We start from the raw sequence: 13313 nt of genomic DNA, 5'->3' as shown, positions 1-13313 counted from the left end.
GGAAGGGCTTGATTCCTTTCTCTTTGAACAAACCATCTCTATGAATAAACAGATGCCATAGACACAAGATCTTTCTGATACATTCATGCAAAATAGATAGGACTTTAAAGTGGCTGTCCCATCAACAAGTCTACCTGAGGTTCTGTTCCTGTCAGGTTTCACTCGTATGCTGTGGCTTCAGTATCCATTATCCCTGCGACTAAGCAAAGATGCACAGCCCTTCCTTACTGCCTCTGCAAGCACTAATGGATTCCAGGCTATTTTGGATGAGAGCTTGAGATTCCAGCTCCAGGCCTATCCTAAGGTTTGGGTGAAGCCTTCAATAAGGAGTGATCAGCTGGAAAAGCTTTCCAGATCTTTATCATCCAGCTACCAGTGGACTGCAGTTGAATTCACCTCAGCCATTCAGATGAATCACTTGTCCTGTCATAAATATAAATGCAGGTGGTGCAGGACTTTGGATTTTCCGTCTTTCCCACTGTTGTTCGACAGTGGCGAAGGGTGGCAGTGGCTGATATTTCGAATGTTTCCTCCATACCTGGAACTCCCCCGTGACAACATGGTTGCTGGTTATTTAGGGGAATCATGTCAGGAATTACACATATAAATTTGTCTCCTACCATTACACTATCAATGACTTCAATTTACGAAGCATCTTTAATATAGCAAAACATTCCAAGGACCATTACCAAACAAAAAAAAAGCCACACAGGTAGCTAATAAGATAGATGATCAAATCCCTGGACAAAAGCAGTAGGTTTTAAAGATCAGCTTAAAGGAGGAGTGTAAAATAAAAGGAGAGAAAGATTGGGTGGAGCGATGGGGAGGTGGAGATGAATCTCTTGAGCACAGACCCTGACATTGAAGGCATGACAGGAGCTCAGAACTGGAGGAACATAAATTTGTAAATTGGTTTATTATTGTCGTTTGTACTGAGGTACAGTGAAAAACTTGTCTTGCATGCCATTCATACAGATCAATTCATTACAACAGTGAATTGAGGTAGTACAAGGTAAAAACAATAACGGAGTGCAGAATAAAGTGTTATAGTTACAGAGAAATTGAAGTGCAAGTATAAGGTGCAAGGTCATAATGGGGTAGATTGTGATGTCAAGAGTCCACCTTATTGTACTAGGGAACCATTCAATAGTCTTATAACAGTGGGATAGAAGCTGTCCTTGAGCCTGGTGGTACGCACTTTCAGGCTTTTGTATTTTCTGCCCAGTGGGAGGGGGGAGAGGAGAGAATGTCCAGTGGGTGGGTGGGGTCTTTGATTATGCTGGCTGCTTTACCAAGGCAGTGAGTAGACAAGAGTCCATGGAGGGGAGGCTGGTTTCTGTGATGTGCTGAGCTGTGTCCACAACTCTGCAGTTTCTTGTGGTCATGGGCAGAGCAGTTGCTGTACCAAGCCCATGATCTATCCAGATAAGATGCTTTCTGTGGTGCATTGATAAAAATTGGTCAGGGTCAAAGGAGACATGCCAAATTTCTTTAGCCTCCTGAGGAAGTAGAGGCACTGGTGAGCTTTCTTGGCCGTGGTGTCAACGTGGTTGGACAGGATAGGCTATTGGTGATGGTCACTCCTAGGAACTTGAAGCTCTCAACCCTCTTTTCCTCAGCACTGTTGATGTAAACAGGAGCATATGCACTGCACCGCTTGCTGAAGTCAATGACCAGCTCTTATGTTTTGCTGACATTGAGGGAAAGGTTGTTGTCATGACACCATGTCACCAGGCTCTCTATCTCCTTCCTGTACTGTGACTCATCATTACTTGAGATACGGCCCACTAAGGTGGTATCATCTGTAAACTTGTAGATGGAGTTAGAGCAGAATCTGGCCATGCAGTTGTGAGTGTATAGGGAGTAGAGTAGGGGGCTGAGGATGCAGCCTTGTGGGGCTCCAGTGTTGAGGATAATCGTGGTGGAGGTGCTGCTGCCTGTCCTTACTGGTTGCGGTCTGTTGGTCAGGAAGTCAAGGATCCAGTTGCAAAGGGAAGTGTTGAGTCCCAGGTCTAGGAATTTGGAGATGAGGTTGTTTGGAATTATAGTATTGAAGGCAGAGCTGAAGTCAATAAACAATAGTCTAACGTAGGTGTCTTTACTGTCCAGATGCTCCAGAGATGAGTGTAGGGCCAGGGAGATGGTGCCTGCCATAGACCCGTTTCAGCAGTAGGCGAATTGCAGTGGGTCGAGGTTGTTTGGGAAGCTGGAGTTAATGCGTGCAATGACCAGCCTCTCGAAGCACTTCACGATGGTGGACATCAGAGCCACCGGTCGGTGGTCATTAAGGCATGTTACCTTGCTCTTTTTTTAGGTACCAGGAAGATAGTAGTCTTCTTAAAGCAGGTGGGAACCTCAGATTGAAGCAGGAAGAGGTTAAAAATGTCTGCAAATAACCCCACCAGCTGATCTGTGCAGGATCTAAGGACAGGGCCAGGGACGCCATCCGGGCCAGATGCTTTCCGTGGGTTCACTCTCCACAATACTGACCTTAGGTTCGCAACGGTGACTGTGGGTTCAGCTGCTTTGGAGGCTGTCAGGGTGAGTGGTGACATTCCAGTCCCCTTCTGTTCAAGACGTGCTAGAATGCATTAAGCTCAACGTGAAGGGATGTGCTGTTATTGGCAACATTGACATCTTGGACAGTTCTAGTGTTGGAGAAGCTTAGAGATGGGGAAGAGTAAGGTCATGAAGGGTTGAAAATATTCACAGCAAAGCATTGCTTAACCAGCAACAAACACAGTGATGATGGATGAATGAGACTTTGTGCAAGTTAGTACATGGGTTCCAGAGTTTCAGATGAGCTCGAGTTTACGATGGGTGGAAGAGAAAGCTCTGTTCCCCATGCCTTTTGATAATTAAAGTAACTGCATTGCAGCTTCCAATTCCATTTAGTATTTATGTGCTTTCCTGATTCTCTGCCAGAACTTTTGTGGGACAAAACTTCCCATTGCATCATTGCTCAGCCAAAAACATCAATCTCCCCCAGTCTAACCCAGATTTTCCTTGCATTAATATTTCCTATTGGATTTTGTTCAAATGATTTTATCTGAATGACCCTGACCTCTTTGGAGAAACCATTTGGAGGTTTTGCTAAGCTCAGCTGTGTGAAGAGCATGAAAGTCATTTACCTGGAGTGCGTCAGTGGCACTTATTATTTTAACTGAGCATATTTATTCAACTCCCACATGCTGGGAGGCTTAGTAACCAGAACCAGCTAGTTTCACATTTACTGTATGTCACTATTAATCGTTATTCAAATTTTAAAACACTGTTCAAAATGCTTTTAAAAATCCAGAAGAAATCTGCAAGAATTGATTGTGCTCTACTCATTTTGATATTTCTTTCTCAAAGGATAGTTGAGTGAAAGGTATTTAGAATAGCAACTTCCATAATACATGTCTGTTTAATGACGTGGCAGCACGATGAAGGCAGTGACTGAATGTTACCTTATATCTGCTTTGCCACGTACTTCCCAGAGGGGTTTCAGACGTGGGAGGACACGGGCAGAGTTGCCACCTGAGCAATATCAACTCATCAGTGAGTGTGTTATCACTGGAGCTCTTTGCTGACCTGTGATCCCTGGGTCATTCTGCATGTGAAATGCAGAATATGAGCCTAGAACAAGTATTATACTGATAATTGCCTTTTAGACTGTACTTATGCTGTTTCAAAAAGTCATTGTAAAAAAGAAAGACAGACTTAAGCACCACGCATGGTCTCAGGTTGTCTCAAGGCACCTACCAGCCGGTGAAGTTCTCTTTACGTACAGTCATTGCTCTAACACAGAGTAAAGTCCTCCAAATTCACTGGGGGGCAGAAAGGAACCAATGCCAGGCCAATATCCCCAGTATCAAGGCCCTATTACACTCAATCAGCTACATTGTGCAGACTGCAGTATCTGCATTCCCGACACTAGATTCCAGAAACAGACACAGTTCTGAGCTCTGTAGACACCAGAGACTGCAGATACTGGAATCTGGAGCAACCAACAATCTGCTAGAGGAACTCAACAGGTCGAGTAGCAGCTGTGGGAGGAAAGGAACTGACGACATTTCAGGTCGAAACTCTGCATCAGGACTGAGCTCCGTCATGGGAAGAGGACAGAGGAAAAGATTCAATTATGTGCTCAGAGCACAACATCCCCACTGACCCCTGGAAATCTCAGGCCCATGACTGCTTGAAATGGAGATGGAGGATTTGAGATGATACTGAGAACCTTAGAGTCCACGCATTGGTAGTACACAAAAGCCCCATATAAGTGGCAGAAGGAACAGTAATTTTGACCCAGTAAGTGTAAAACTATGGTTACCTGTTCAAAGTGTTAAACCACTAAGACTTGGGGCAATGTGCATACATTTCTAGTTGCCATGCTTGTAGTTCCATTTTGGAAAGATCAAAAAAATCGTGGTACTGATGCAAGTCAAAATGACATACAGCCGTTTTCAACTTGGTGGAAATGAATAACAAAGGAGAAATATATTTTTGTGATTTTAATATTTCTGAGAACTCTTCAGACTAAACAAAATGGGTGGAATGAATATAGATGCATATTGGAAGTCTGGTGCCTGATTCAAGCACCTTTACGAAATAATTAATTCCCATACTAATCACAGCTGATGCTTAGTGGTAGAAGGGGTGTGAATAAATGTTTAGTCATAATGTTTCTATCATCGTGGTGTGGGGCATGTTTGACACATCAGTTGGTTTTCCTCTGCCTTTTAATTTCATTCATTCATAAGTAGAATCTTGTGGATGCTGAAAATGTTCAGCAGATCAGGCAGCATCTGTGGGGAGAGAAACAATGTTATTATTTCCAGTCAGTTTGATGAATGGTCAGTGATCTTCTTTCCACAGATGCCATCTATCCAGTTGAGTGTTTCCAGTGTTTTCTGTTTTAATTTCCTATGGACATATATGAAGTAGTCAGCTTTCTCAGGTGAAAAGTCAGTCAAACCTGTGATCTTCAGAAGGACCACTGGAGTCTCCCAGCAAGACACTAACAGAAAAATTGTACTTCTCTGAATGTATAGACAGGAGATGTTCAGTATGAATGGATGTTTTGTGTACAAAGGATGCCAACACATTCAGCATCATTTTCAAAGTTTGTATTGAAATTCACAGTGATACTCATTGATGAAAGTATCAATACTAACAGTTGTTTTCCCTTTAACCCACTAACTTTGATATAACTGACATTGAGTGAAAGCCTGTTCACTAGCCAAACTTGTCAATTTTAGGAAATGAAAGTTGTCATTGTCAAAAACATTTTTAGTTCTAAAACTTCCAACCAGTTTCCCCCTCTTTGAATTTGCAGACAGCAACTTTATCCTTGCAAATGCTCAAGTGTACCGAGGCTTTCCCATTGTCTACTGCTCGGATGGATTCTGTGACCTCACTGGCTACGCCCGCACAGAAGTCATGCAGAAGAATTGTGGCTGCCGGTTTCTGCATGGAGCAGAGACCAGTGACCAGCTTTCCATTCAGATCGAGAAAGCACTTGACAGCAAGCAAGAGTTTCAAGGAGAAGTGCAGTTCTACAAGAAATCTGGTAAGATGCTCAGTGCTGAAGGGCACTGTGTGCTCATATGGACCCAGTCCATGTTCTGTGATAGAGACGTTCCATAATTTGGTAACTTGCCAAAATGATTGCTGGAGGCATTGCTCAGGGAGAGTACACACTTGGAAATGATGACTTAGAATTGTATAATATACAAGTCTGAGCAATACAAAGAAACACACCATCTTCACTTTATATGTTCCCATATGCTATGAATATGCAATGTGAAATGTGATCACGATCTGAATACTGTACTTTAAGGACAGACCCTGGCAAACAAAACTAGGGAACATTCTTTACATCTGTCTTGTGCTAAAGTGTTTTCACTTTATATTAAAGGTGACCAGTCCAATCCATCGTGTTCTGTCGAAGAAGAGAAAATCTCACATTGGTATATTGCCTTTCATAGCCCTTTCAAAAGGACTTTGCAGCCAGTGACATACTTTTTGAGAGTTGTAATGTGGGAAATGCAGCAATCAATTTGAACACAATGAGCTCCCACAAACCGAAATATGTTATCATCACCAGACAGTCTGTATTACTAATGTTAATTGAGAGATAAACATTGATTATGACTCTGGTTCTAACCTCCTGCTCTTCAAAATTGCACTGTGGGATCTTTAGATCCAACTGAGAGAGCAAACAAGGCCTGTTTAATGTCACTGCTAAAAGACAGCTCCCCTGACAGAGAGGCACTCAGTCATCAGATATTTTTATGCTCAAACCTCTGGAGTAGATCCAATAACCTGACTTAGAGGCAAAAGAACCAGCAACCAAGCTGGGAATAAACTATTTAAGTTCATTCTTGCTCACTTGCACAGATCATGCAAAGTAGATGCAGGGTTTCAAGCAGAAACTTCGACAGTTCCTTTCCCTCCACAGATGCTGCTCGACCTGCTGATTTCTTCCAGCGGATTGTTTGTTGCTCATGCAAAGTAGAAGTGGCTGTGGATTAAACTCCACTTCCAAAATTTGGTTCCATTGGCTTTAAAGCAACTGAATTTCTGAAGCAGAGTACAAATGCTCCACTGTTGTGCATTTAATAGAAGTGACCGGTGCCAAGTTTCTGTTGACTTGAAGTTCATGCCTGGTTGGTAATGCTAATCTTGCTTTATAATAGCATCAACATATTGTACTCTGCTTTTGAGATTCATTCTGGGGATGTACTGTCAAGCAATTATTTTTCATCTTCTGTTTCCTTGAAAAAAATTAAGTAGTTTCAACTTCCCTACAAACTTCAAAACTCCATTTCAATAAACATGAATGCAACCTTTCAAAGGTATCAGTTAACTTGACTTAAATATCTTCTCTAAGTGCTAATGAAGTGAAAATAATAACTTTAATCACCAAGCTGTCTTGGTCACTCTGAGACCATCCTAACCTCTTTTGAATGCAAGTGGAGCATTCTGAGTTGGGGGGGACCAAAACTATGTGACGCACCTACCCAAAACTGACCTCATTCTGGGCATCCTGGTGCCTTCCAACAGTTCTGTGCCCTCTAAAGACCTTTCATTCTTCTTTGTGGCTCAAAGATAGCGAAGCAATTCTCTTTCTGTGATAAATACTGCATAGAAAATCAATTAAATAAATAATGATTTTGCTAAATAATTGTACTGATTTTAGTGCTTTATTCTTCCATTCATTTTAATCAAGGTTGGCAGGAATCCAACACAACAGTACAAATGGGATTACAATCAGAGTTCTATGAAAGAAAAAGTCAGGCAGTTTAAATGAAAAACAAAATCCTTTTATTTGCTTTACTACAAAATGTACATTCTGTACTACACAATGAATCCTTTCGATAAAGATTGGAATACACCAGACATCTTAATTTCTTCACTTGGGAAATCCAAGAATCTTTTACCCTTCTGAGCTCTGCAGTTGCTTTTGAATAATGAAGCCATCAATACCCGTGTGTAGCAGGATGTGGAGAGCATTCTGGCTTAGGCTGATGTGGCAAGTAACATTGCTGCCACACAGGAGGTAGGCAATGGCCATTTCCAACAAGGCAAGCTCTAACCACCTCCATGACATTCAATGTTGTACAGTAGCAGAATGGTTAAGGTGCTGGTCCAATATCTTGTGGCCTAAACCATTGATCTAAGGACATGCGTTAAATTTCTCTATAGAAGCCAAGGAATTTAAATGAATGTAATTAAATATATAAGTACTCAAAAAAAAAGGCTTGTGGTGTCAGTACTGATAACTATGAAACTACTGGTTTGGAGTAAAAATCCAAGATTATCTGTTATCCTTACTTGGTCTAACCTATATGTGACTCCAGACTCACCAATATGGTCGGCTTTCAAGTGCTTCAGTTTCAGGGGAATTAGGAAAGGACAGTGAATGCCATCCTCACCAGTGAAAGCCTCAATAACAAGTCAATACATATTAGAGATTATCATTGCTGGGTCACATACCATCAACATCCTGGGGGTTACCCTTGACTGGAAACTTAACTGGACTGGCCACATAAATGCAGTGGCCAGAGCAGGTGAGAGGCTAGATATCCTGTGGCAAAGTGGCACACTTTCTGGTATCTCAAAGCCTTCCCACCATTCGCAAAGCACAAGTCAGGAGTGTGGCAGAATCCACTCACCTGGATAAGTGCAGCAGCTCTCAAGAAGCTCAGTACCATCCAAGACAAAGCAGCCCACCTGACTGGCACCCAATTACCAATCCCAAATGTTCATTCACTTCATCACACCAGTGCATCGTGGTTGCAGTGTGCACCATCTACAGATTGCACTGCAGCAAAAGGTCAAACTGCTTTCTAAATCACCACCCAAATCTGTGGCCTCCACAAGGACAGCAGGTGCATGTAACACAGTCATCTCTGTATTGCCCTTCAAGTCACACGCTATTCTTACGTGAAAATATATTGCTATTCTTTCAGCTTCACAGTCAAAATACTGAATGTCCTACCCTAGTGTACCATGGAAACACCTTCACTACTCAGCTGCAGTGTTCACCCTCTGCTCACCACTCAAGAGCAGAGAGAGAAAGGCAATAAGTCATGGCACTGTCAGTGATATCCAGATCCCATAAATGAATAAATAAAACTTCATCTGAAGATAAGGGTTCACCTTGTTTTAGAACATAGAACAGTACTGCACAGGAACAGACCCTTTGGCCGTCAATGTTGTATCGAACCAATTAGATTAGTAATAAAATGCCCAACTAAACTAATCCCTTCTGCCCACACAATGTCCATGTCCTACCATCTCCCTCACAGTTATATGCCTCTCTAAGAGCTTCTTGAATGCTCCTATCTTCAAGGTAGCTTTCCCATTATTCACAGTAACGGGTACTGTTCCAGTTTAGTGCCAAAGTATTTGTAAGCTAGAATTTCCTTATAGCAGAGGCTCAGTAAAAAGTTGCTGTGCTGTGGGCCCATCATTTGGAAATTCAACAGCGCTTGAGGCCCAACGCCTCATGGTCTATTGGGTCAGCCTTACACCAGCTCAGGACTTTCCTTTACACCCTGCATTAGAGCAGAATGTGCAGAGGATCTCAGTTAAACCCAGAGCTGGGTCTGGAGTAATGTCAGGGGTGAGCAGGGCAGCAGAAAGGAGGGTCATAGGGTCACGGATTGGAAAGGGTGGGTGTCAGAACTGGGCTGCTTTTCCTTGGATCAGGATTGTGAACTTTAGGCGTTAGTTGGGTTGTATGATGTGTGGGGGTGAGAGGGATGGGAAGTTGAAGGAGAACAAGAACACATAACTTCAAGATGACCCACTTGAGTCAGGTTCTCAGCAGCAGCGTGGGCTCTGCTCATAGAGTTCGCACATCATAGCTTGAGCATTAGCACCTAAAGAAAAACATTTGTCACAGTTACAGCTGAAAGTCATGATTCCAGGCCCCCAGTGAGGTGTATAAGACTCTGAAACATCACTGAATTGGTTACTAGAAGATTTTCACGGCTACACTACACACATGTAGAAAGAGCTTAACACATTGATTGGCAATAAGGGCTTTAGCATGGCGGAACAGCACTTAAATGAATAAATCTAGCCAATGCAAGTCATTCAAATATATTTTTTTCCTTTAAGAATTATTCAAGATGTCATTGGGAAAACATAAGAAAGGGATTTATGCATGGAGATTTTATTATCAAAGATTTTATTCCTTTATCAGATATTCACTTAAGGAAACCTGACTTAAAATTCCTCTTCAATAAAGAACAGTTGCATTTACAATAACAGTAATAAATCGCAAAGACCTAGCAATTCAGTCTCTTTTGGCTTTTATTTCAATGTTCTGCATTTGAAAATTGATAGTTTTTTTTGGAGTGCACTACAATTGTAACCATTTCAAATTGAGTGGCACCGCATTGGAAGCTCGGTGGGGTCCTTCCAGTCACGATTCATTCCTACACACCTGACACAACCTCAGCATCAGATGTGTGCGGGATGAGGTCATTACCCGTGCCTCACTCCTGTTGGAACCCTGCAAAGGAATTCAGATCAAGCTAACTTGAGAGTAGCAATCATTGGCAACTAGATTTTCATAACATACTGCTGGATTGGGTCCCCTCGTATTACCTTTATCCCTCAGCTCTTCCCCACACCCCACCACTCATTCACTGCCCTCTCCATCTCTCAATATCCCTCTGATCCTCTGCTCTTGACCCCAACTGTCCAACAGACCCTGATGCTCTAATCTTGATACCTTCCTCTTCAATGTATCTGCTGTCAAATCCTCCAATATCCTTCCCAGCCTCCTCTTGTCTGAGGTTTACAACTTTCCCAATAGCCAAGTCTCACCCAGCAATTGACACAACATGCTGGAGGAACTCAGCAGGTCAGGCAGCATCTATGGAGGGAAATGAACAGTTGACATTCTGGGCCGGGACCCTTCATCAGGACTAGAAAGCAAGAGGGCAGCTCTGGAAAGAAAGAGAGCTGCCCTCTTCCTTTCCAGTCCCAATGAAGGGTCTCAGCCCGGAACATAGACAGTCCATTTCCCTCCATAGATGCTGCCTGACCTGCTGGGTTCCTCCAGCATTTTGTATTCATTACTCCAGATTTCCTGCATCTGCAGTCTCTCTTGTGTCAGCCAAGTCTCACCACTCCCTGAACACAGGTTCATAGGGTGGTAAAGAAGGTGTACAGCATGATTGCCTTCATTGGTTGGGGCATTGAATATAAAAGTGGAGGAGTCATGTTGCCACTGTGTAAAACTTTGGTTAGGCCACATTTGGAGTATTGTGTGCTGTTCTGGCCACCACACTGTAGGAAGGATGTGGAGGCTTTGGAGAGGATCCAGCAGAGGTTCACCAGAATATGGCCTGGATTGGAATACTGTATATTAGTTATAAGGAGAGGTTGGACAAACTTGGATTGTTTTCTCTGGAGTGTCAGAAGCTTGATAGAAGTATATAAAATTATGAGAGGCATAGATCAGGTATATAGAGAGTCATTTTCCCAGGGCGGAAATGCCAATTACTCATGGACGTTGGTTTAAAGCGAGAGGGGGGATGTTTAAAGAAGATTTGCAAGGTGAGTTTTTTTACACAGAGAGTGGTAAGTGCCTGCAACGTGTTGCCAGAGGCGGTGGTAGAAGCAGATGCAATAGCAACATTTAAGAAGTGTTTAGACAGACACGTGAGTGGGTGGGGAATGAAAGGATACAGGCCATGCACAGTCAGATGGGATTAGTTTAATTTGGCATCAGGGTCAGCACAGACATGGTGGGCTGAAGGACCTGTTCCTGTGCTGTACATAAAACCCCAATATCCATGATATACTGTAGGCCCTGATCTCCATTCCCTACCTCTTTCCTGATTGCACTTACCTAGTTAACACCTCACTGCCTTCTGGCTGCAATCTTGCTCACCTGCACTACGCCAACTCTCACTCTCAGCTCTGATCTCACTTGGCTACATCACCCCTCTACTCCCAGCCTTAGTCTTGTTCACACACCCGACCCCACCTACTCTCAGGGCTGATCTTGCCACTTAACTGATCACCAACACAGGCCCTAACTGGGCCAGCAACCACTTGCTGAACTCTCAGCACCACCCTCAGTTAGAGGCAGCCACCATGAACAAGTTTGACGCCCTTTCCATAGTACCTTGGGCCTTGATCTCCACTGAACCTTGCAGCTAAGGCCAACAAATCAAAGGGTCATTGGCACCCTACTGGTACAATGATCTGGCACACAAATTAGGGAGCTATCAGATCCATGTAGCTTCAGGTTTGACTTCCTTCGAAGCTATAGAATCCACTGTAATGTAAATCATGTAGTGTGTAGATCATGAAAGTAAGTTACTGCCCCTTAAATACATTGCGACAAATGAATGGTCTGATATCAATACAATTGATAAGAAATACAGCAAACATGAGTATCCAAAACTGTTAGCCACCTTACCATGTGCTGATGCCATTTCTTTAAATCTTGACGCCCTTCCTGTAATCTTGTTGTCTGTGCCATTCTGAACTGCTCTTGAGAGACTCATTTTTGTAATTAGAATGTGGGGAGTTTGATTTTTATTTTGTCAAGCTTAGCAAGTCAACAGACCTCAGCTGGGCTGCAGTGTTGCTCATTTTGGTAGTACAATGGATAAGAAGGCCATTCAGCCTGCCATGTCTATGCTGGGTCTTTGCGAGACCAATCCTGAACTTATCCCATGGTCTTGTCCTCTCCCTTTATTAAATATTTATAGAATTTTCCCTTAAAACAATTTAACCAACTCTCCCTCAAACATGTCATAAAAACCATTCCATATGCCAGCAACCCACCACAGAAGGGAATTTACTCTAAATTTGTTAATTCTTTTAGTGGCATTTGAAAAAATGACTCTTCCTCGCCAACGTAGTGACCAGAGGAAATGAGATTACCCTCTTCACCTAATCACCCATCTTAATTTTAGAATCTCCCTAATAAAATGTATCTGTGGTTTCTATGTTCCTTTGAAAATAGTCCCAGTATCTTAGAGCATAGGGCCTGCTTGTAACAATAGTTACACATTCCTGGAAAATTCATTTAACACTCAGAACCAATGATTATAAGTAACCCAGTTAAGACGAGAAGGAAATAAAGACCTGAACTTAACTCAAGACATCCTTCATGTATCCAACTCAGAGACGAGCAAGAAGTTGATCCAACCTATCAGTAAGGATCTGCGAGATAGTATTTTTAGATCTCATTAATATTTTTCCTGGCCTCTCAAGGATAAATATTTCCTTTTGGGACGCTTTAGCGCCCTGACTTTTTTTTTCACTAGGGTGACCAAGCAGAAACACATCACACTCCACGTTCAGGCCTCTGGTTTAAGTTGCATTCAGAATTGGAACCTGATCTGTATGTTTGAAGAAGGAGGCCACTGTTTTCCAGTGAGTTTCTTGCTGCCTGATCAGAGGAGTAGACAACATTGTAATCTGTAGGACAAAGTCACAGATCTTAACTCCCCATCTATCTAGGTTTTGCTCCGTGAGCAAGCTTACAGGCACTCCTCAGCTGGCACAAAGAAGAAATCCGAAGCCTGAGAAACATTACTTGGGAGTGTAGAAACATGATTAGTCCACTTAACCTGTTCCATCCTTCAATGATCATGAGCCACAATACCACATATTCATTATCCCTGTATCCCTTAATATCTTCTCTTCTTCCAAAAAGAAAAATGGTGGCATAGTGGCACAGTTGGTAGAGCTGTTGCCTCACAGTGCCAGAGACCCAGGTTCAATCCCGACCTCGGGTCCTGTCTCTGTGGAGTTTGCACATTCTCTCAGTGACCATGTGTTTCTTTCAG

At 42.7% G+C, this 13313-nt stretch overlaps 1 protein-coding gene across 1 annotated transcript in view; it reads left to right on the top strand.

The window, feature by feature from the left end:
- Window positions 1–13313, top strand: part of kcnh4b (potassium voltage-gated channel, subfamily H (eag-related), member 4b) — a 192904-nt gene that overhangs the window by 51284 nt on the left and 128307 nt on the right. Inside the window, exon 2 of the mRNA XM_052038383.1 lies at window positions 5318–5551. Within this exon, the coding sequence (XP_051894343.1) occupies window positions 5318–5551 (234 nt within the window). The remainder of the gene's footprint in view (window positions 1–5317; window positions 5552–13313) is intronic.

This window comes from Pristis pectinata, chromosome 25, assembly GCF_009764475.1.
Source record: "Pristis pectinata isolate sPriPec2 chromosome 25, sPriPec2.1.pri, whole genome shotgun sequence".
In the NCBI taxonomy this organism is placed as follows: domain Eukaryota; kingdom Metazoa; phylum Chordata; class Chondrichthyes; order Rhinopristiformes; family Pristidae; genus Pristis; species Pristis pectinata.
The sequence above is the reverse complement of the archived record's forward strand: the minus strand, read 5'-3'. Positions and strand labels throughout refer to the sequence as shown.